The sequence below is a fragment of the Aptenodytes forsteri genome, unplaced genomic scaffold (genome assembly GCF_000699145.1).
Source record: "Aptenodytes forsteri isolate BGI_AS27 unplaced genomic scaffold, ASM69914v1 Scaffold282, whole genome shotgun sequence".
NCBI lineage: Eukaryota > Metazoa > Chordata > Aves > Sphenisciformes > Spheniscidae > Aptenodytes > Aptenodytes forsteri.
This window is the reverse complement of record NW_008794089.1, coordinates 1,069,255-1,091,674: the sequence shown is the minus strand read 5'-3', so window position 1 is coordinate 1,091,674 and position 22,420 is coordinate 1,069,255. Positions and strand designations below refer to the sequence as shown.

The 22,420-nt window shown below is 41.7% G+C and overlaps 1 protein-coding gene across 3 annotated transcripts in view; it reads left to right on the top strand.

Moving 5' to 3' along the window:
* GLI3 (GLI family zinc finger 3) overlaps positions 1-22,420 on the top strand; it is a 195,946-nt gene that overhangs the window by 92,179 nt on the left and 81,347 nt on the right. For all 3 annotated transcript variants that reach the window (XM_009274817.1, XM_009274832.2, XM_009274825.2), the window contains one exon: positions 9,454-9,559. In XM_009274817.1, coding sequence (XP_009273092.1) covers positions 9,454-9,559 — 106 coding nt within the window. The remainder of the gene's footprint in view (positions 1-9,453; positions 9,560-22,420) is intronic.

Here is a 22,420-nt window from a genome sequence, read left to right as displayed (position 1 = left end):
AGAGAGGGGGTGAAGGTGTTGATATGACTTTGTGAGGAACTTCCCATATGCTGTAGAGAAAAAAGCCCTTTGGTGGGGAAGAGGAAATGGGGGGATCCTAACAATAATCCTAAAAACCCAGCAAAAAGCGTGGTTATATCTAAAGCTGATACTCTCACCCTCTGAGTAATAGGAAACAAAGAAGTAGTTTTCTGTAAAGAAAAACAAACTTAAAAAAAGATCATGAGCAAAACCCAAGAGAGATTCATAAAGAATGAGCAGTTTTGGGCAATTGAACCACTCTTTCTGAGGAATTGAAGAAATAATGGGTAGTGGATAAAATACTGTTATTCTAGCTCTTCATTGGAACTTTTCACTAAAAAGGGTCAGAGTGTCTCAGAAAGGATATCTCCGTGTTAACAGTGACCAGACTAAGGCACAGGGAAGTGACATAATTTGACTATGGCCCTTTTCATTAAAAATACTTGCCTCAAAGCTTGGCTTGAAAAAAACAACTCAGATTGACTGGAATATCGACAATATGACATTCTCAAAAATAGGCTGAATGAGCACTTAGGATAAATGTCAATATGGCAAATTAAGGGAACTCGCCGTACTTTCCATCTTCAGTAATGATCTGAAACAAAAAGTACCCAGCATAAAAATGAAATATAGGGGAGAAACTGTCTAAGAAGCTGAGGGAGGACAAGGGAACAAGGAGGAAGAAAACAGCTTAAAGTCAAGTATTTAGAAATGTCAAGAAGTAATAACCAAGAGCCAGTTTGTGTTGCCTCAACTTGACTTGAGCAGTGCCCGTTTCACCAGCAGTCCCCTAGAAATGGTAGGGTAGGTCGCTGCCACATGATGAAGGCAAGGCACTGCCTCATAGTGGGAAAATGAAAGGTAAGGGTATTTGAGACTGTGTATAAGAAACACATACCCCTGCTGGAAAGAAAAATTTGCAGAAATAGGTTATTTGTATAATAAATTTCTAAGGCTGCCTTCTCCTAAACAGTGTCACGTCAGCCTACCTGAAAACCTGATGCCTAAGAGTGCAGGGGTGACAACTATATATCTCTCCCAAGCTAGAAGAAACCCAGGCAGCAAAAACAAGTGACTGTGATTAATTTAGAGTATGGACATAGAGATTAAAGGATGCAATAAATGTATATTATCGAGTGGCCTGACAGCACATGTGATGATAACTATCTGCTCATCTGCAAGAGCTTGAAGAGTGTAAACACCACAGAAGGAGAGTAACTGCTAAGGATGGTACAGAGAGAAGCTAAATAATTATGAATATTTGGATGAAATTTTAAAAAATCAGGTTGAACAGCAGGGAAAAAGAAATCTCAATGAGTGTTCATCTGATTGTGCATCCCATAGAATCTGAACTATTTTAATATCTAAAAATAGACACAATTGATCTAATTATACTTTCCCTTCTCTAATTCCTATCATGCCATAAATTACTCATCAAAGCTGCTAAGTATAACCTATTTCCAAGTCTTTCACCCTGTGGTCCAGACCTTCAGCTGCTGGAAATCTGTTTAGCTACAGTGATTTTCATCATGCTATACTGATACCCAACTGTTCAAGGTTTGGCCTTTCAAATAGCTTTTAAACTTGATTCTGGTACACAGAAGAGCACACAAGCCTCCAAAGCGTCATTTAAACAAATAACGTTTGCAGACTGACTCACGCTGCTGCTTTATAAACTTCTAAGAATGTCACCAAAGCTTGTTGAATTACCTGACTTTATTTGTTCCCACATCAAATCAGCAGCAATACAAGGATATTTCTAGATTATTTTCTAGTTTCTAGCTTTGTGTTATATCTCCTTAGCCACACTTACCTTTGCAACTTACAGATATTTGTCATTGCGGAGTTAAAGCGTGCAGCTGATAGCAGGGCATTCGATGCTTTCCTTGAGCTGTGTTGAGCTGTGGGGAATAATCAAGCTGTTGTGTGGCAGCTCCTTGTTTCCAGTGGTCAGGAATCCCACGTTAAACCTCTGCTTAGGAGTGGTTTGGAGTTGAGCGTCTTGCTGTGAAATTTCTCCTTTAGTTCTCTTCAGTGTGGATCAGGATTTATTTCTTTTATTATCTTTTCGTTGCTTAGTTTCCACTTTGTAGCTCACCTTCAACCACTGGAATTCGCTGTGTGTTACAGAAATGGGTATGCACACATACATAGGTACAGATTATTTGTGTATATATTGTGGTTGTGCATCCAGTTACTTGCTGCTTGTAGAGGAGGAAACGCTGAGGATGTGATCCTTCATATGCATGTGTAATCAAAGGTGGGAAGCATTCCAGAGCAGCTGGGTGAAACCACTTGTCTGGGGTTGTTGAGAGTTAAACATGGATGCTTGTTTTGTTTTCCATAATTCCTGAGGGGGGGGATTTTTAAGCGGTGGAGGATGCACTGGTGCATGGTGGCACGAGAAGTTAGGGGGAGCAACAGCAAAACAGCAAGCGTGTTGCAAGGCAGAAGCTGAATTATTTTTTCACTGCAGAGTCCATCGGAGGTAGCGGAGGGAGGGATTTCTTTTGTCAGCTTCCTGGCAGAGGACAATTTGTCATTTTCTTGCGGAGACCACATTATTAAGTTTGTTAAGAAATGCTGCGTGGGATCCAGAGATTATGAAAAAGATGAGCTGTGCCTTACCAAGAGCCAGCTGTGTTAGATGAAACAGTTTTCCCTCCAAGTAACATGGTGATGAGGCTAAAATGTCTCGTCATCATCATCTTTTCCTGAAAGCATGGGCCAATGTACAGATGCTGGCTGTATGCAACTGTTGCTCATGTTCATGAGGGTTTTCTAAGGTTGCTTATAGGATGAAGCAGCCAGTGTTGTTTGGGTGGAAGAAGCTATGGAGGTGGGATATTCCTGGTGCATTTCCACCAGTTTGTTGTTTGTTCTTGGGCAAACTGTGTTGGTGGAGTGCCTTGGCTTTTCTCCTCCGAAAATGTGTGTCCTGGGGGGTCTGTGGGGCGGCTGTGCTGTGCCCACTCTGCTCACCAGGCAAGTTCATGACTGCATAATCAGGGCAGCACAGGGAGTCCTTCCTTCGCTTACTGGTGAGTCCATCCCAGTAAAAACAGTCATTTGTAAGTCACTGGGCTGTGATGAATCACAAATTATGTTCTTAAAGAATTTGAGGCTCTTCAGTCCAAGGTATTTTGTACATGCAATATATTTATTACCTGGCAAGTCTGTCTCTTACTACTTTTTTTTTCTTTTTCTTTTTTGGATGGGCAAATGGCAGGGAGGATTGGAGTCAGTTGAATGGACTTGAGGAAGTTTAGTTAGTATTCCAGAAGGCAGTCCTGCTTCTCAGACAGCAGAGTTGCAGTGACTGGGAGGAATAATAAAGCGTTCAAACTGAAATCAATCCAGCAGTTTTAGCCAATACCTGCAGCAAATCTGGCATGTTAAAGACTTCTCAGTGCCAGCTGATGAAATAATTTCCAGCCACTTTTCTTCCAGGACACCGAAAACTGCTCCTCCTTCATGTGTTTGGCATGATGGTTGTTGTGGAACTACTAAAAACAATAAAACATGTTCGCACAAGGTGTTTAAGTTTACAAACTAAAAAGTGGTAAAATGGATGGCAGGGATCTAAGATGCCCCGAAGTCTTAATTTTCGTTTTTGCAAAGGCAGAAATTATTTTTGAGCCATAACAAGAGGCACAGAGCTGGAGCTGTGCTCTAGTTTGTGAGGTTTGGCCTGGAACTCCTGTGGTTTATTTTTAAGATTAATGTATAGGCTGTGCAAGCATAAGCAGAGGGTAGGGAAGGGGAAGCATGATCATCATTAATACACACAGACACATGGAAGGGATGTGATCTGATTGAAAATTGTGTTTTTCTCTGAAAGTGTTATATCTACTGTATGTTATCACAGTGAACATTTAGTGTTACTGAAATGGAGAGGACTTACCAATTAAATTTTTTTTTTCTCACTCTCCCTCTGTCGATTTCTTGGCTTTATCCATTTATTTGCTTTTTTTTTCGGTTTTGCCATGGCTTTTTCTTTTTCCTACTTAAAATCTCCTTCTCTGTGAAGTCCAGGTAGTGAGCAGTTGTGTCCATGCCAACACGACGGTTGCCACATTGAAAGTGTGCACGTGCCTGCGCACACACACAGACACACACACACAGAGAAAAGCCTCCTGAGATAACTGTCTGTAGCACATCTGTGGATCAGCCTGCAAATAAGCAGTGCTTCAGATGGCAACCAGCCACGCTGAAGCAGCAACCCCAGTCACCGTAGGGAGACTCTTCAAAGTGCATGAAGTTAAGTGCATGCATTAACGTGTGGCTATGGCTCAGTCATTTTTTTCTTGATTAAAGCCTCTGTATAAGCATACGTAGAGAACATAACTCACCCCTTTTTGAAAGAGAACTAAAAAACCCCCCAAAGACAACATGTGTTCTTATTGAGCCCTAATGCAGGCTGTAATTAAACATGAATCCAAAATAAGATCTTTGCTTGGCAAAAAAGAACCTAATTCTTGCCATAAAACCTGGCAATACCATTATGTTCAGATCAGTTGAAGCGAATGTACATGAAGAAACAGTGGTGCCCTTAGGGACTCTGCAAACCTGAATATTAGAAAATTCCCATCTGGTGATCAGCTTATGAACCAAAGGAAGTATAGAAATTTGCTGGCAAACTCTTCAAAACTGTTCTGCGTATTGAAAAGACATTAGTGGGGAGGCTATATTTTGCCTGATACTGTTTCTGTTACATCTGGTGTGAAAGCCTGGTACCACCGAGTTCAGCATGAAGCCCATAATGAATTTAAGCGGGAAGGAGATTGCACCTCAAATGAAGTTATATCTGAGATAGAGTTTTGCACCTGGCTCAGTTCTGACATTTAATTTGGTGAGCTGATCATTCTGAGGACAAATCTACTAAAACATAATGAGGGCTTCCTGTGGTGGGCTTGAGTCCTGTGTTTGCTTGGCCCTGATCGCATGACACAGGTGCAGGCATCGTGGCCACACTGGGCGCGTTCAAGCCGATGCAGGCGTTTTCTACAGTAGCAAATGTTTTCTTGACGTGTTGAAAAATGCAGCCTGTCATTTCAGCAGCCGTCTTCCTCAAGGGTTTGACAGGAATCACAAGGTGCTTGAGCGAATTGGTTAGCTGAGGGCAGAGTGTTTTACTAGCCTTACCACCGCAGCCGAACCTTCCAAATGTAGCGATCCCCTAACTGAGTAAGGCTTATTTGGGAGACTACAGAGTCTACAGAAAACTTGCGGGCTTCAGAGCAGCCTAACCTCTTTGCCGTTGTCTCAAGGTGTTGCACAGCACCTTTGAGCCAGCTGGCATCGTCTACCTTTTCACCAAGTCTTGCAGTGAATTGCTGCTGCATGCTACATCTCATCAGACCTCAGTTCAGGTTTGCTGTTCAGTAGCAAGGACCATACCTGTCATTTCTCCCAGTTTCTTTCTCTTGATGCTGCAGCAGAGCCATAGGTTGCCGACCTTCAGAGAACAAGCGTAGGTCTCTTCTTTTTTCCTGTATGGGAGTGATTATAATTTGAGAGAGATGATCCTATTCACTTTCTTTAAGAAGGCAAGAAAGATTCTTGAAGAAGAAATAAAAAGGCACGTTTTACACAACAAAAAGTCAGCATAAATTGACATATTTTCCAGAAAATCTCACAGTGCTAAAATTGATGAGTTTGTAGCATTTCAGGCAGTTTATCTCCCATTTTGTTTTGAGGAGACCCTGTTAGCTATGCAGGAGACAGGAGAGCATCCAAAGGAAGCTTACAGTAGTAAGCAGCAGAGAGTTCAGAAGAAGGCAACAGCTACCAAATTCAGCAATGCGTGAGGACTGTGTTTAAGTGTATTTCCAGTGCCTTGGCATGTCCTTACAAGTTCTTGAAAATAGTGAAATTTAAGCACAGAATCAGATACTTCTGCTGAACTGGAGCTGAGGGCTCCAGATACACAGGCAGCATCTGTCCATCTCGACTCCTGTACTGTGTGCTTATGTCAAGGGAGTCTCTGCAAGGATGTAATTGAAGGATTCATCCAGGAATTCACGGTTGCCTTTGGATGTCTGTAAGAAAACTGCCTGGCATATGCTGTGGTAGTTTGCATCTCTGCCAGAATTTTTAAGAAGTTGCAAATGGTAATAAATAATTTCCCTAGCAGAATAGGAAGTTAGGTTTTGTCAATTTGTTTTGGTGAGAGGAGTTCCTCTTTGCTAAGGGTAAGAGTTTTGTTCCTCACACTTTAAATGAGAAATGTGGAAATGTCATTATAGTCAGAGCAGGTATCCTGTCTTTTACACTAAGTTGCCCCCTGGTTTTCTAGATAGGTAGAGCATTTCTCACAAACAGCCAGGAGTCAGGTAGGTCCAGATTAAATTCTAGCCTGTGAGTAGTCTCATTTGTTCTTTACTCAGCTACAGCATAAATAATAGTGGCAGAATGCGCCTGTAATATTCTGATGGTGCCTTTAATGAAATAGTTACTGGGTGGGATATGAAAAAGCAATGTGAAACTGGCTACAGCCCGAGTTACTGCTTTGCAAACTTCTTACTATGTATTTCCATATAAATACATGTCAACCGATTACATTTTATGGAGTTTCAAGTGAATTCCAAGTGAAGCCCTGGACGATGGGTGCTTTGGCAGGTCTCTGTTTGATCTAAGAGTCTTTCCATATAAATATTCAATGCTTTTCAAAGTGGAGTGGTTTTGGACCCCCAAGCATGTAGAATTTACTGCCTACCTCTGCGCTGAGGGCTGACCCAAACACAGCAGAATTTGAATTCCCTCCGTAAAATTGACTCCACTAGTTCTGCACATTATTCTTCCTGTCTCCCATTTAGCATGTTAGTCTACTGACAGTAGAGTACACAGCACTTAGCAGCTGGTTTGTGGAACCATCAGTCAGGAAATTATATGATAAATAGGAGGTAGCCAGGTTTAGTGGCACTTTATTCTGCTTCAGCAGTTTTAGCCTGACTTTGCAAAAAGTCATCATGTGGTTTTTCTTAAGGGTTGCAACAGGAGATGGCTACAGTGTAGTAACTTATTACACATACACTTGAGTTATGATGTTCACCAGCTGTATTGCTCATGTGTAAATAATAAACTGTGAGATGGATAATTATGTTGGGTTTTGATATGCAGCTCTGCTCTGGTCGGCGCAGGGCTGACAGAGACAGCTCCCTGTGCCGTGATGGAGTACGGCTGTTTCCCAGATGGAAACTGCAAACAAGATGCAACCAAGATATACAAAGGAGCTTAATGTGAGAGGACTCAAAAAGGTGTTCTTGGAGATTTATATCCCATGTGTTAAATACAACTTGTTGGTGCTCTGTGCTGCATAGGCCCCACAAAGGGGAATAGCCTTTTTGGGTCATTTAATACTCATTTTCCATTTCCCAGATAGGGGAAGATAGATGATAGCATTCAGGAGGGTTAAATGGTGTTTCGCTACATAAATATTGGGACTGCAGGCAGGGAGATGTGCTAAAACACACTTCTCATGCCCCTTTTCCCCTTCTCCACCTTGGCGGCTGGTGAGGAATGTGTTTCAGGCAGTGGCAGCAAGCATCCTCCACTCAGACGATGACAGTGTGTTCACAGGGATACCTGGTCATCTGTGACCCACCTTTACTCCTGCTGAAGCCCAGGAGTGCTCAGCATAGGGGGTGCAGCTTGTAACAGATTGCTTGCCAAGGTCTAGTTGGTGCAGCAGAACCGGAATTGGCTGCCGTGAGTTTGAGCTCCCAGCTCCCAGTAGTAAGCCACAATTATTTTTCATTTACGGTGCCTAAGCCCTGAGTCAGTAAATGGCAGAAATGTGCTGTGGCTGATCACATGCTGGTGATGTTTCACAAAATCAAGCCATGAAGCTGGACAGGCCGTGTCAGATTTTTCCAGATTTTACTGAAATACTGGGAATATTTCCTCAGAATTTATGCGTTTTCCCCTTCGTCCCCTCCATTTACTCTCTCAGGGCCATGAGGTTTGTTCCTCTAGTTCTTTCTCCCGCTTCAAAACATAGTAATAAACCAACCCAACTTTTGACAAACACCAAGGGGAAAAATCCTTTTTTTTTTTTTAAACCATCTCTAGTTGGCATGAGGGAACTGGTTTCACAGATAATGTAATCTAAGAGGAGGATTACATTTTGCTGAATAGGAAAGGCAGGAAATAAAAAGAGACGATACCTTCAAGAGTCAGCAGGCAAAACCGAAATAGGCTTAGGTTTACTGCCAGTGCATAATTAAAGTTTTCTTTCTTTCTAGAAGCATTTTAGTAAATTCATGACATGACCTAATGTCTGTGCTTCTCTGCTTTTGGTGTTGGATAAACACATGACTTCATCCAAAGTGGCAACTGGGTAATAATTGGGCAGGATTGGTTTGTTTCATGCCACTAGAGATGCTCAGCATCTCGTTTGAATTTTGAGTATTTGGGAGGCGGCAGTGAGCAGCACGGTTGGCAATAACCTTTAAGCACACAAATCGCACCAGTGTGCTGGTGCGGAGAGCTGTGGTCCGTGTGCATTGTGTCCTCCAAAGCTGGGAGGCAATCCTGCTGCAGAAGTGGTGGGGAGCTGTGGGACCGGCTTGCGCTTGGTCCCTCAGGGCAAAGCCCGTGGAGGCGGTGGGGGCGCATTCCCCCTTTTGTCAGCCTTGTCACCGAGGTTCTCTGGAAACAGCGGGGGAACAGGAGCCCTGGCAGCTGCAAAACCCCCCACCCTGCAAAAGCCTTGGAGGAGACGGGGCAGGGGAGCTTACTGCAGCCGTGGGTCCTCCAGTCTCCAGCTGTGGGGACAAAGAAAGCACCCTTCCTTTCTAAGAGCGGTCTATGAAATGAGTCCCCCTGTCCTCAGGCACATTCCTTCTGATGTGGCCATTAGTGTGACACAGTTAAGCATTTCCAGTATGGCCTTTCCCAATTGCATTTCCCTTTTAACTCCATTGTCTGATTTACTCCAGATAGTCATTACTCAGCATGCTGCTTCAGTTTTGCTTTCCGTTGTAGGATTGTGTGTACATCTCTGAGGATACACTTTTTTTAATTGTATTGTATTCTCTGCTTAGGCTTTTTGTCCTGAGATGATTTTTTTTCTTGTTTTAATAAAAAATAAATAAATCAGGAATGCTTATGTGAAAGGCTTGATGGTCCTTTTGATCTGACACTTCACATATGGGCACATAATTATTTATTAAAGACTTCTTTACGTCCCTTTCCATTTAAGCTATGAAAGAGAATATTAAAATTAGTAAATACATATTCATGCAAACACTGTGGGCCAAAGTCTCCTCTCAGACAGACCTGACTGACTGCAGCAGGGAAGGAGAATGTGACCCGTAAGTCATAGCACTGTTGACACATGCTTTTCAGTATCTGTTCCGTCTTTATGAATGTTGTTTTTAAAGATTCGTTGGAGATACTCAGGTCCGGGAACCTTGCTTGTTTTTTCAGATCCGCCTCACCTCTTTCCAGCATTCCATCCTCCTGTACCAATTGATGCGAGACATCATGAGGGACGCTACCATTACGAACCATCTCCCATTCCTCCTCTGCATGTGTGAGTATTGAGTATTTCCCCTTGCTTCAGCTGCCTGGGAGAATGGGCAAGTATACAAACCTTTGCAGTGCTTAAAGCCGTGCACCTGGAGTGCTTTGCCAGTCTTGCCGGAGAGTGAGATTTACTTTTCGAAAGCGTCGAGGTTATCTGTTCGTGAAGCTAAACCCAGGCTGGTGCCTGAGGAATTCCTGTTATAATAGGTGGCTGGCAAGTGTTACCTATATGTTTTGCTGACATTTATTCTGTGTGCTGTCGTTCTATAAATACTAAATTAAAAAGTGCTGAACCCTGTGAAATTCAGCCAGACAAAACATGTATTTTGTCTGTATTAGGCTTGGGATTCTTCATAGCTGAAATTTCCTCTCATGCTAAAGGTTTTTTTTTTTCCCCAGTGACTGCTATGAAGCGTAATGAAATTTTTGGTAAATTTTCGTAGTCTCTGTTGTGTGCATGCACAGGCAATTGGTTGATTGATGGGAATGTCACCCAAACAAAATGGCAAATGTGATAGAGCACATGGTTTACACAAAGATAAAAGAAATGAATACCAGTGATAACGTGCATTTAGAAAAGGGTGGTATTGGTAAAATCCTGCAGAAATAAATATTATCTTATTCTATATGGGGAGACGGATATCAGCATTGCAGAGTAAAACAGTTGTTGTGTCCAAAAAACTGCTATATACCATTAAAAATGGAGCCGAAAAGCAGGGCTTGGTACTTCGCTAAAAGGCTTGATATATACATTTAATCATATCTACTAATCACCTCTTATACTGAGAAAATACAAGAAAAGCACAAGTAATACTTTGAAGAATAATGCTAGTTGTTTAGATGGCAGATTGCTTTGCTATGGCTATTAGTTACAGCTGTGTAATTACATGTATGCAGAAGAAAAATGAAGTTGTTTTAAAACAAGTCCTCCTCTGTGAGCAGAATTAATTGATATTAACAATCCTAACTACATGCCCAAGTACACACACAATATTTTACTAACAGTTTTTTGGGGTCAGTCTTCTATTACTGAATTGTAATTTCAGAGCAAATTTGCCTGGAGGTAAGTAATAAATCTGTGTTGCAGTCTTCTTGGGCATTAGAGGAAAAGTGGGTATTTATAGAAAGAGAGAGTACAGAAACTTGTGATTTATTCCTCAGAGTTCCTCTGATGCATCACTATTTACACCACAGTCAACCATATCATAAAATATGCTCAAATACATGCTTAAATTTGCTGCTAAAAAACGTTGTAAGCTGAAGGTGGCAGGCTCAGACAGAGTCATTACATGGTCATTCTAGATTTTGCAGTGCAGTGAATATTCTGCCTGGGTGTTTTTGGGAGCTGGGGAGACGATCCTGCTTCTTCTGAAGCTAGTGGGGAATTTGCCTTTGTCTTTGGTGCGAGGCAGACGGGGTAGGGAGCCCCAGGAAGTGTTTTAACCTGCATCAGCAGAGGACCGTCATCCAAACCCTGGGTACCACCTGTGAGCCTTCGCGGAGGCTTTTGGATCCTGTGTCATGTGGGACCCTGCCTGGCTGCGCTTGCTGTGCTGAGCCCTCACCGGAGCCTGAGCCCCATGAACCTAGCCCATACCATGACACCCTGCGCCCACAGGCAGGGCTTTTGGGTGGGTCAACCACTGTTCCCCGCTTTGGGTGACAGTGGGAAATCGGGACTAACAGCCTACACTGCCAAAAGTGCCAGGATTTCTGTAAGAGCCCCAAAAGATGTTGAAAATGCCTGCTTCATGCCTCATTTGGTGTTCAGCGGTAGTCCCCTCTGATGCCGAAATCAATGCCCCCTCTACAGAAAGGTGCCACGCACCCCTGCTCCCGCCATACTCCACGGTGCAGTGGTGATTCAGCCGGGCCCTGCAGAGGCTTGTTAGAGACGAGGAGATCTTAGCGTGATCTGATATGACTGCAGGCAGCTGCTTTAGAAACACACTCTGGTATTAGCCCAAGCTTTAAACTGAAAATTTCCCTGATAGTGGCCATTTATTTTTCCATTAACTTCTGTTGATTCTTCCGCTCATTTGTTTTGTGTCACCATTGGAATGATGAGCTGTAGTGGACCCTTGGAGCCGTTGTGGTCGGTGTAATTAAATGTAAATACGCAATTAAGCAACTTAAAAAAAAAAAAATCTGTCAGACTCCAACAGCTTCTTTGTAGATGTTAGGGTTTGTCATGCTTTTGCAGTGTCGTGGTTTAACCCCAGCTGGCAACTAAGCACCACACAGCCGCTCGTTCACTCCGCCTCGGTGGGATGGGGGAGAGAATCAGAAGAGTAAAAGTGAGAAAACTCGTGGGTTGAGATAAAGGCAGTTTAATAGGTAAAGCAAAAGCTGTGCGTGCAAGCAAAGCAAAACAAGGAATTCATTCACTACTTCCCATCGGCAGGCAGGTGTTCAGCCATCTCCAGGAAAGCAGGGCTCCATCACGTGTAACCGTTACTTGGGAAGACTAACGCCATTGCTCCAAATGTCTCCCCCTTCCTTCTTCTTGTCCCCTCCCAACTTCTTGTGCACCCCCAGCCTACTCGCTGGTGGGGTGGGGTGAGAGGCAGAAAAGGCCTTGACTCTGTGTAAGCACTGCTCAGCAGTAACGAAAACACTCCTGTGTTATCATCAACACTGTTTCCAGCACAAATCTAAAACACAGCCCCATACCAGCTACTGTGAAGAAAATTAACTCTATCCCAGCCAAAACCAGCACATGCAGTTTTCAGGAATATATTTTAATGTATGTATGAGGTAGACACCTAGCAGTTTTCTTGCAAGTTTTACAGAGTCTGGTGTGAGTATCGCTTAGGAGTGTTAGATTTGGGATTGTTTGGAGCCATTACTTCAACTGCTGTCCTAACACCCATTAAAAAAAAAAGAAGAAGAAAGAACCGGGTCTGAGAAGTTATTTGAGAAGTCTGAGAGAAAATGGCAAGAACACCAGTCAGGATACTAATGTTTACCCACAGCTTCATCAATGACTTCATTGTATGAGTGGTTTTCACCTCAGCTTCATAATACTCTCAAATGTGTGTGTGTGTGGGATATAAATAAAAAAAAGGGCAAAAAATTGGCATCATTCCAGTTATCCAAGCTCCTAGAAATGTGTTCCAGAACCTGTCAAGCCTTAGTGGAATTAGTTTAGGTATAATACAAGTGCAGAAAAAATGTGGAGAGGCCCTTGTTTGCGTGAAACCTACAATGTGTGCACATAATTTTGAACAATGGCCAAGTGAAAAAGAAAAAAGAAAGGAGGAATTTTTAAGGTGTTACAGGGCTCTTACGTACTTTCAGCTCTGAAGATGTGTATGTATTTATATGTATAATTTTTGTAGTTTGATTACTGATGGGCAGAACTGTTGTATCCCAAATTTCAGCCTGGAGCCAAATTTTATAACTGAGTTATAAACCACTAAAATAAGGGTTTATGTTTATGATGGAATTGCTGACAGATGCTTATGTATAGTAGGACTAGCAGGCATTGCTGTAATTATGCTATCGTATCCTATCATTAAAGATTTCAATTGAAAGAGGTTTATAAATTGCTCTTCTTCTTAGATAAACCACCCTACATTAAGGCATCAACGATATGGTGCAGAATTAAATTAAAATCTCATAAAATGAAATATGTTCTGTATTAGCTGTTTGACACTTAATTTGCCTCTGAATGAGTAGAGGAAATCACAAATTAACCTGCCTTTGTTTTTCCAGCCATGGCTTATTAGGTGTTAGAACAACTGCAATTACAGCCCAATAATAACCCCCAACCCTTATGAATATGTACTGAAATGTGTCACTTTGTGTTACCAAAACCTGTTTGTTAGGACTGTGTAGTTATCCTGGAATTTTTACAGTACATCTTCGGTTTATACTTCAGGGAAGATGTATGAAACTTAAGTTGCTCTTTGGCGGCAACATATGAACAGTGTAATTGGAGCTGGAGCTTGTGTTTTCCTTTTTTTTTTTTTTCAAATTCAAGGCATGAATCTTAGTTTCAAAAAGTATTCCAGGAAACTGTAATTCAGTTTTGCTACTTTTCATTGAACTAGCAAGCTAAATTACTTGTTAAACATCATATGATTAAAACATACCAAAAGAAGCATGGCTTTAGGAATCCCACTTCTCTCTTTGTTTCTTTGTTGCTGTTTTTGTCTAGCTCTTTCTTAATTTTCAAAATTGATTTCTAAAGTAAGGTACTAAAGGAGAAACTGAAGCTAAACTATGTTTTGGTCCTTGATATTTGCTAGGCTATCCAATAGAGCGTGACGCCTTCTCTGGTCAGTGTGCTGTGATTCAAAATCATGCTGCTGATAAGGGTATTTATTTGGACATAAATTAATACTTTAAGCATGCTATTTTATTTTACTCCTCAAGAACCAAATTATAAATTTTTACTATTGGCTAACTCTTGAAGCTAAACTATGTTTTGGTCCTTGATATTTGCTAGGCTATCCAATAGAGCGTGACGCCTTCTCTGGTCAGTGTGCTGTGATTCAAAATCATGCTGCTGATAAGGGTATTTATTTGGACATAAATTAATACTTTAAGCATGCTATTTTATTTTACTCCTCAAGAACCAAATTATAAATTTTTACTATTGGCTAACTCTTCCAGTTGCCTGATGTCTTTGTTGATGTTGGCTTTGTTGGAATGAGAGTTGTTAGCAGTGAGCAGAGGAGGAATAAGGGTGTTTTGACTATTTTTATGACAGTGCAAGTGTAAATAACTTTATAGTTCCACAACTTTAAAAATCTGACTTAGCCAGAATAAGAGTTTTTATTTATTAATTAAAAAAAAAAAAACCAGCTCCTAAGGCAGAGGCAAACTTCTACTGACGGATTTAACCACAACAATTTAGGAAGTTACCATTGTTGGTCATTTTCTTGTTCCCAGACCTTTACCGAGTTGTGTTAATAGGTTGCTCCCAATCTGCTTCATTACAAAGTTGAGTTTGGACAGCCTTTGAATGTGACCTCACCTGGTATTTCCAGGTGTTAACGCAGCTGTGAAGGAAGCACACTCCTGCAGATGTGGGGCGGGGGACAACTGCCAGGTGGCAATATCAGGAATGGCTCCAGGGTGGTGGCTTGTGTTCATCTCAGAGCGGTTAATGGACGTGTCGTGGGAGGCTAGTAGAAAGTTAAAGTTTCAGGGCTGAACATCCTACAAGATACACCATGCACACTCCCAAAACATTCATCCATTTAGTCTCCATCTCTGTTTCTCTTGCCATCCCATTTTACATTAGCCCTGGACTGTGAGTAAGGGAGTGTGAGCTGGTAAATCTAAGGGAAGGTGCACTGATGTTACCCATATGCTTACAGCCAGGGGAGGCTGCCCTTGCAAGGAGGAAGCTGCGAGGTAAAGCTGCTGTCTTGTAGCGTCCTAGCATCAACGATACTCAAAGCTCCTTTTTTTCTAACTGCTGATTGAGGCTAGTGGCATCAGAGTTTGGCAGTCTTACGCCCTGAAATGATGCATGTGCAGATAAGTGTACACATGCCTAACACGAATGCCTTGAACAGGTATTTTGAACTGTGTGAATGCACCGGTACTAAAGGAAAGCATGTGTTTTGCTTGCAGCCAGCTTCAAGTTGATAAATAGAGAGTCCGATTCTTGGATATGTTATTTCATATCTAATTTATACAGACATCAGTTACACAAGGGTGAAAAGGAAAGGGAAGTTAAGCCCAGACGCTCAGCTTTCATCAGCCTCTGATATTGAACCATGCAGTACAATGGGGGATGTCCAAATGTGAGAAGATTAAAGCATTGGCTCCACAAAATGTCCTTGATTATATGAGAGAAACTGCTTGCCATACGTTTGATAGGACGTTTCGGTTTTCCCAGCCCCATCACTGACATTTTGATTTTTCCTTTGCACTTTCATTCCTAAGCTCTTACTTCTTTTAAAAATCTTAGTGTTTAAACCTCTTAAATCTTTTACCTGCTGCTTTACCTCAGTGTACCTCTAAGCTGGAGACTTGGCAAGGAGTCCGTCAGCTTGTCAGAGCATTCATTGATCCTTTCACAGTGGGAAGGAGGGCCCCACCCAGTATGAAAAACATTACTCGTTGAATTGGCTTTAATTACTTTGAAGACTTGGAACGGGTTTTATGATTTAGCCAGGAGCCATCAAAGAAGAAAGACTGGGAAGCTCTTGGGACATGAAAAGATGACTGTAGTTACAGCTTTCCAAAATCATCCATGAAAGTATTTTCTGTAACCAGGGAGAAATCTTGCATTAAATGGGAAGCACCCCAAGAAATCTGTCCCTGGAAGTGGAGAAGTGCAGCATCGAGAATAAGCAGCTGCTAATAGCCTGGGGGATTTTTATAGCAAAAAATCCTTCCTTATTCCTTCTGAGAAGGAAGCAGCATGGCCTGGTGGCTCTTTAAGGTTATTCAGAGTTTGTTCTTGGAACGGGTTTTATGATTTAGCCAGGAGCCATCAAAGAAGAAAGACTGGGAAGCTCTTGGGACATGAAAAGATGACTGTATTTACAGCTTTCCAAAATCATCCATGAAAGTATTTTCTGTAACCAGGGAGAATCTTGCATTAAATGGGAAGCACCCCAAGAAATCTGTCCCTGGAAGTGGAGAAGTGCAGCATCGAGAATAAGCAGCTGCTAATAGCCTGGGGGATTTTTATAGCAAAAAATCCTTCCTTATTCCTTCTGAGAAGGAAGCAGCATGGCCTGGTGGCTCTTTAAGGTTATTCAGAGTTTGTTATATCATAGAATCATTTAGATTGGAAAAGACCTTTAAGATCATTGAGTCCAACTGTAAATAGGTCATGGATATGTGTGTTGTAGGCTCTGCAAGCAACATGTATGCCTCTTTTTCTCAGTGATAGAGCAACGCGGCGATGGTAATTCACACAAGTGAAATAGCAAGGCCAGATGCCCGCACGTAAACTTCAGCAGATAGTTTTCATTCAGTGCCAGGCCTTTTACAAAGCGTAGAAGAGGAAGCCTGAGTCTAGACCAGAGCTGCGATCTCTCACTCAGTTTATAGTGTTGCATCGTTTAAAATAGTGAATCAGTGTTTTGTTTAGCTGTTGGTACTTGTGCAGTAATATTTACCTTAAGACTTGCAGATCATAAATTCTCCTTTGCAAGCACGCTTGCAGAGTAGCTTCAGAAACAGACTGTGTTTTTAAAAACTGTCTGAAACTGGGAAAAGTTTGGAAAGCAAATTATTGGTGGCATATATCAAATTACAGAAAAAAAAGGATATGCGATTCTCTCAAATTTTTGATTCTGAGACACTCAAAAGGAAAAAAAGTAGGTAAAAATGCAGGTCAAAAATATTTACCTATTTTTTTTAATGTAGCTGTTTTACATAAGTTTAGTTACATTGATTTATTTAGGTAAGCTGTAGTCAAAAGTTTCTGCACACTCTATTCAACTCTCATATTTCTCACAGATTTGTTCTCTTCCTACTAGGAAGAGTATCTTATTTAAAAGTTCATTTCTGCTGGCAAATAAATTCTAGATCAAATAAGGATTCACTGCTAAAAATCACCCCTGTTTTTAGCAAGCACATTTACATGAAAGTCAACAGAATTGCCTCTAAGCGCACCAGATTACATTTGGTTCACATCATTCATCTGTTTCTATGGCGGATAATACTTTCTGACATAATCATTTTCTCTGGAGTAGCTAATTGCAATGCCAAGGAACTACAGATTTATAAAGGAGAAACAATAGCAGCAGATAAATATTGCGTTAACAGAGGCTCTTTGTTCTTCTTGTACAGCCAGCTTGGTTTTGGGATGGTTGGAGGAATTACAGCAATTGAAGTAAGAGGAAAGTTTTGGTGAGTTTTTTTAATGTAGAAGGAAAAGCTTGTAAAAAGCAATGGTTTGTTTTGTTAGAAATCCTTTGGTAGAAACTTCCCCCAAATCTTCCATTCATTTTTTTATGTTGAGAAAAGTGCTTGAGAGGCAGCAGCCCCCAGCCTTAATGAGAAAGGCATGCTTCCACCAGCTGGCTGCTGGCGGACCACCTCTCATGATACGGTCACTTGGTAGTAGCAACAACTCACAGGGCAACTTCCCGGGGCGATGCGGAGGGAGGAAAAAGAAGGGAAAGCCCTCGGTGGTCATTCAGAATGCTCTTCTTGCTGGTCTAAAGGGAATCGGTTGCCTGAGCCCCACCTGAGAGGCAGAGTGGCACAGGTTCGTCTGGTGGGTCCCAATCCAGTGAAGGGGATTCTTAAAGAGGTTTGTATGGATTATGTTGTAGCAGAGAAACAGTTCCTAGGTTTATCAGCAGTAAGGTATCTATCGGCACTGGACAGCGCTGCCGCTTAGCTTATTTACCCCATCTGGGCAGTTAATGGTGCTTAGACGAATTCTCGTCTGCCAGTGAGAAGTGGTTCCCTAAGGCGGGCTTTCAAACCAGCATCAATTAAGGGATGATGGAAGCAAAATGAACGGCCAGCAAAGTCATGCCTCAGGACACCATGTTGTATGTAACTTTTTCTGTAGACTGAGGAATAACTAGGCATGACTTCGAGCTTTTGGGGCGCTCCCTGTGTGTGGATGTGTATACAAGTGTGCATATTTGTGCGTGTGTGCATGCATCTTCTTTACATAATAGGGTGAACATATTTGCTTGCATTTATCATGGACTGGGTAATTCTAGATCTTTACAGTTAAAACTAATGGAAGGAGCTACACAGTGTCTGAGAAAGATGGAAAACTAGAGGGAAAATGTGAACAAAACAAGTAGGAAAAATATTCATGGGCAAAACCATTGAGATCATGTGAATCATTACCTTAATTTAACATTTAACCAAAAATACATAGAATAGCTGCAATGCCAGAGTTCTGCTTGAAACTTCTATTATCTCATTCTGTTATCAGCTGCAAAGAATGCAAGCTCTAAATATAGTGCACATTCAGAGGCTCTGAGCCTGCGGTTTCTTGGACAAAATTCCTGTGTTCTTTGTGCTGTAGTCAGCAGTATTAGTCGAGTGAGCAGATATTGACTGTGGTATTCACGTGCAGTGAACCAGAAGCAAGCCAACTCTATAGAGGCTGCTGTCAAACTTGTTGCAGTGACCTGTGAGGTACTGGACTGTGACAGACTCCTTTTTTTTCAGTACAATTCTTCCACTCATGTTAAATCTTGCTTCAAAGAGAACTGAAATGTTACAGTCTTAGCATTCGTTCGTTCTTTCTCTTTTTTTGCTTTCTTTTTTTAAAGTGTACTGGTGAGATTTCTGTGTGGTGAATTGGAAGTCCCTAAAGTGAGAGTAGGTATAAACTGGAAGAAATGCGAGCAACGAGTACATCTGCAGTATAGGAGCACAGAGCATCTTCATCATACTCTCACGCAATCTTTCCCTGACTTAAGATTCTCTCCTCCCCCACAAAGACATCATGTCCTATAATCTTGGAGTATGGATTTAATTTAGTTCGGACTTTTTTTCCCAAAGGAAGAAAAAACAGAAGTTAAATAACACCTTGTTTCCCTTTTTGTCACCCCTTACTCAACTCACTATATTATATGCATATATGTATATGTCTATATTTGTTTGCATATTTGTAACAAAAAGCAGGCTCTCGAGCTGGTGTCGGTTGTGCTTCTGAGATGTAGGAGACTAACTATCTGTCCCTTGCGTATTCTTTATTATGTGATGCTAGGAAAAAAAAAAGACAAGACCCTAATTCCACCCAAAGGAACGTGCTCAATGGGTGTTTTATCTGTGTGCCTCAGGGTAGGCTGGACCAACAATTGTGACTGATGTTATCGATTAATAGAGGAAACGATTTAAGGAAAAATGATATGCTGTTTGATTTTTGCTCTTAGGATGCTTTACATGACCAAGGGAGGACTTGGGACCTTATTTTAGAAGCAGCTTTTCATTGAAGCTGGGCCCTACAAAGTTGCCATTAAAGACCAGGCAAGAATATATTGCTTAGTCCCTTGCAGCACTGAGTGTGTAGGTCTGAACCTACAATAGATTATGACTGCATTTATAGTCAACTTTATAGGGGTGTTGGTAATTTTCTGGAGACCCCCCAGAGGTTGGACACAGAGGCAAAACGTCCTGAAGCCCATGAGCCAGGAATACAAAGCTTATGAAGGAATGAACTGACCTATCATCGTATTGAAAGCATTATTTATGAGGTGCTGTGACCATTGGTGTTAAGGATCAACAGAAAATTAGGGAGTATTTCGCATGAGGGAGAATTTCTAAACATATCAGGTTTAAGTGGCTATCTCTTTAAAGATAAACATCTTTCAGTCCTGTTATCTCCTGTTGAAATTCATCCTAGTTTTATCATGCCTTTTCCACTGGCCTGTGGAAGAAAAGATTGATAGTCTAGTCCAGTTTATAGAGGCTACCAACGCAAATAGCCCCATTTAACAACATTGTAGACAGATTTGGCGGGGAGGGCAGGAGCTGAATGACCAGGGGCAATCAGGTGTTCTCTGCTTCACCCTGGAAGATCACTATCAGCGTACATCATCAAGACAGTACCAAGAAAGCTTGTGTAGCTGCCTCTGTCTTGATTTGCCATACTCGTTCCTCGGACGTCAGGCTTCCATCCTGATACCTTTTCTAGGAACTGTGTTTCTACTCCTGTGATTAGATTGAATTGCAGCGGTGCTGAGGAAGCAGATGTATAGGTTGTCCTGCTGGTGCAAGTGTGTCCCGGGTTGGCCAGTCTGTTCCCCTTGGGGTTTTCATCTGCACGCCTAGCTACCTACTCTGTTTGGGGAACTAATAATGCTTCCAGCATATCGATAGTGCATTTACCTCAAAGACTTCAAATCTGAATTTACGACTTCTCTGAAAAATGTGCAGCCAGAACATTCATTTGCTTTACACTTAGGGCTTGTTTTTCACATATTTCCCCCTACAGTCACATTAGAAGCGGTGTCCCCAGCCATTTCTGGGTCTTGAGGTTGTTCGAAGTTACAGCTTTGCCCAAGAAATGTTTTTTTAACTCCAGTTTTGCACACGAATAGAGCAAGAACAGCAGTGTGAAGCCTTTTATCTCGTTTCTTCTGATGGCTGTGGTGTTCCAGCATTATATATTCACCATTTGTGAGAACCGACTTGTAGTGCGGATTATGTAGCACCACAATGGCTTTCAGTGCCTGCAGGATCAAATAAAGAAGCTGGCCTGGCTGAGACAAAACTTCTTAGCCCAACATGAGAACTGAGTGTTTTCCCACTCTGATTTGGTTGCACCGCAGCCAGCTCCCACACCTGGACCTTCGATACTGGCAGAGAAAATACGAGAAGTGACTGTAGCAGAATATCTTTCTTCCCCCCTCCTAACTTAGAAGCATTCACCTTTGATATAAGTTGTGCTTCACATACCTGTGGATCCTACTGTCCTCAGAGATGCTGACGCTGATCCATGGCTTGCCTGCTATTTGCGATGGTGCTTGGAGAATAGGAGCAGCTCGGAGGCCGTTGTGTTTTCATAGGGTCACTCCTTGACTCGCAGTCCTGGGTACAGCATACACATGTACCATTCATCTGGTACTGTCACTGAGGTGCACTCTCAAAATGGCTTTTCTTCCCCAAATCATGGATATGGGGGGGGAGTTGGCATTTCAGAAAATAATCTGTGTATTTTATACAGAAGTGTATATACATAAAATTTTATACAGAAATTTCTGTACATCTGTATATTTTTTTTTCTGCGGCAAGTAGTAGTGTTAGGTGAGAAATTCTAGCTGGTACTCTCTCTGTTCAGTAATAGTCACTAATCCTTGTGAATATCAATTTTGGGCTGTCTGCTAATGTTAGTACAGAGATAGGAAGCAAATCCAGCCATACCTCAACAGAAATGATGAATGCTTAACCTTCACGTCACTGTTTCTGTCAGGATTGTAGTCCTTTAAAGTTAGAATTTTAGTCAAATGTTCCCTTCACAACCAGATTTAGGTAGCAAGTGCAATAGGAGAGACATTCAGTCACTGAATTTGTCTTTTGTTATTGCCAACTTGCTTTTGTTTTAAACAGTTAAGAACTTATTTTAGCATATAAAATTAGAACTGAAGAAAAGCTTTCTCTCTCCCCCCAAATCTCAGTTTTGTGGTATTGTGGACGTGACTTACAGTAGGCACTGGAAAAAGAGTGTTTCTTGGCATCACAGAACAGACATTGAGGAGAGTGTTCATTTGCGGTAATGTGAGAGGCTTTTCGGGTGCTGTGCCAGGAGAAGGAACACCTGCCTCAGTGGGAGGAAGGAGTTAAGGGAAGAAGAGAAGCTGAAATTTGCTGAAACAATAGTGAGCATGGCATTCTTGTGCGAGGTAGGGAGGGCTTAGAAAAATCATCAGTGAATGAATTAAACAAGGAGAGAGGTACTTAAGTACTGAAAGTGCTAAAAGCTTCATTCTCTAAAAATTTAAAAACAGTAAATTATGGGAGTAGAAACCCATTAGTTGAAAATACTGTTTTTTGAGAGAACAGAGTATTTGTGAAATTCATGTATCAGTTGATTTCAAAGTTTGATTTTACTGTCATGGGTCATACCCATCACAAGAAAAACTTCCTGTGAATACCACGTGAGTTTTGTTGAGATTTAGGACCAGCCTCAATCTCTTCTTTCTGGTCAGGTAATCCCCCTGGTGGATGCAGTAATCTGGTCCTCACGCTGTGGGAGTGGGTCCCAATTAGCAATGCTTTTTTTCCACCGAGAGTATTGCTGCACATAGGCAGGAGCGCTCTTTGCATGCAGGCTGCATCCTCTTCTGATCTGTGAACGGTAGAGAGAGAAATCAGGAGTAATTGTAGAAACCATTTCAACTCTCTTCTTAGCTTTGTACCATTTGGATGTTTTTCTTCTTCTCCCAGTCATGCATACACGTACGTGTGTGCGCTT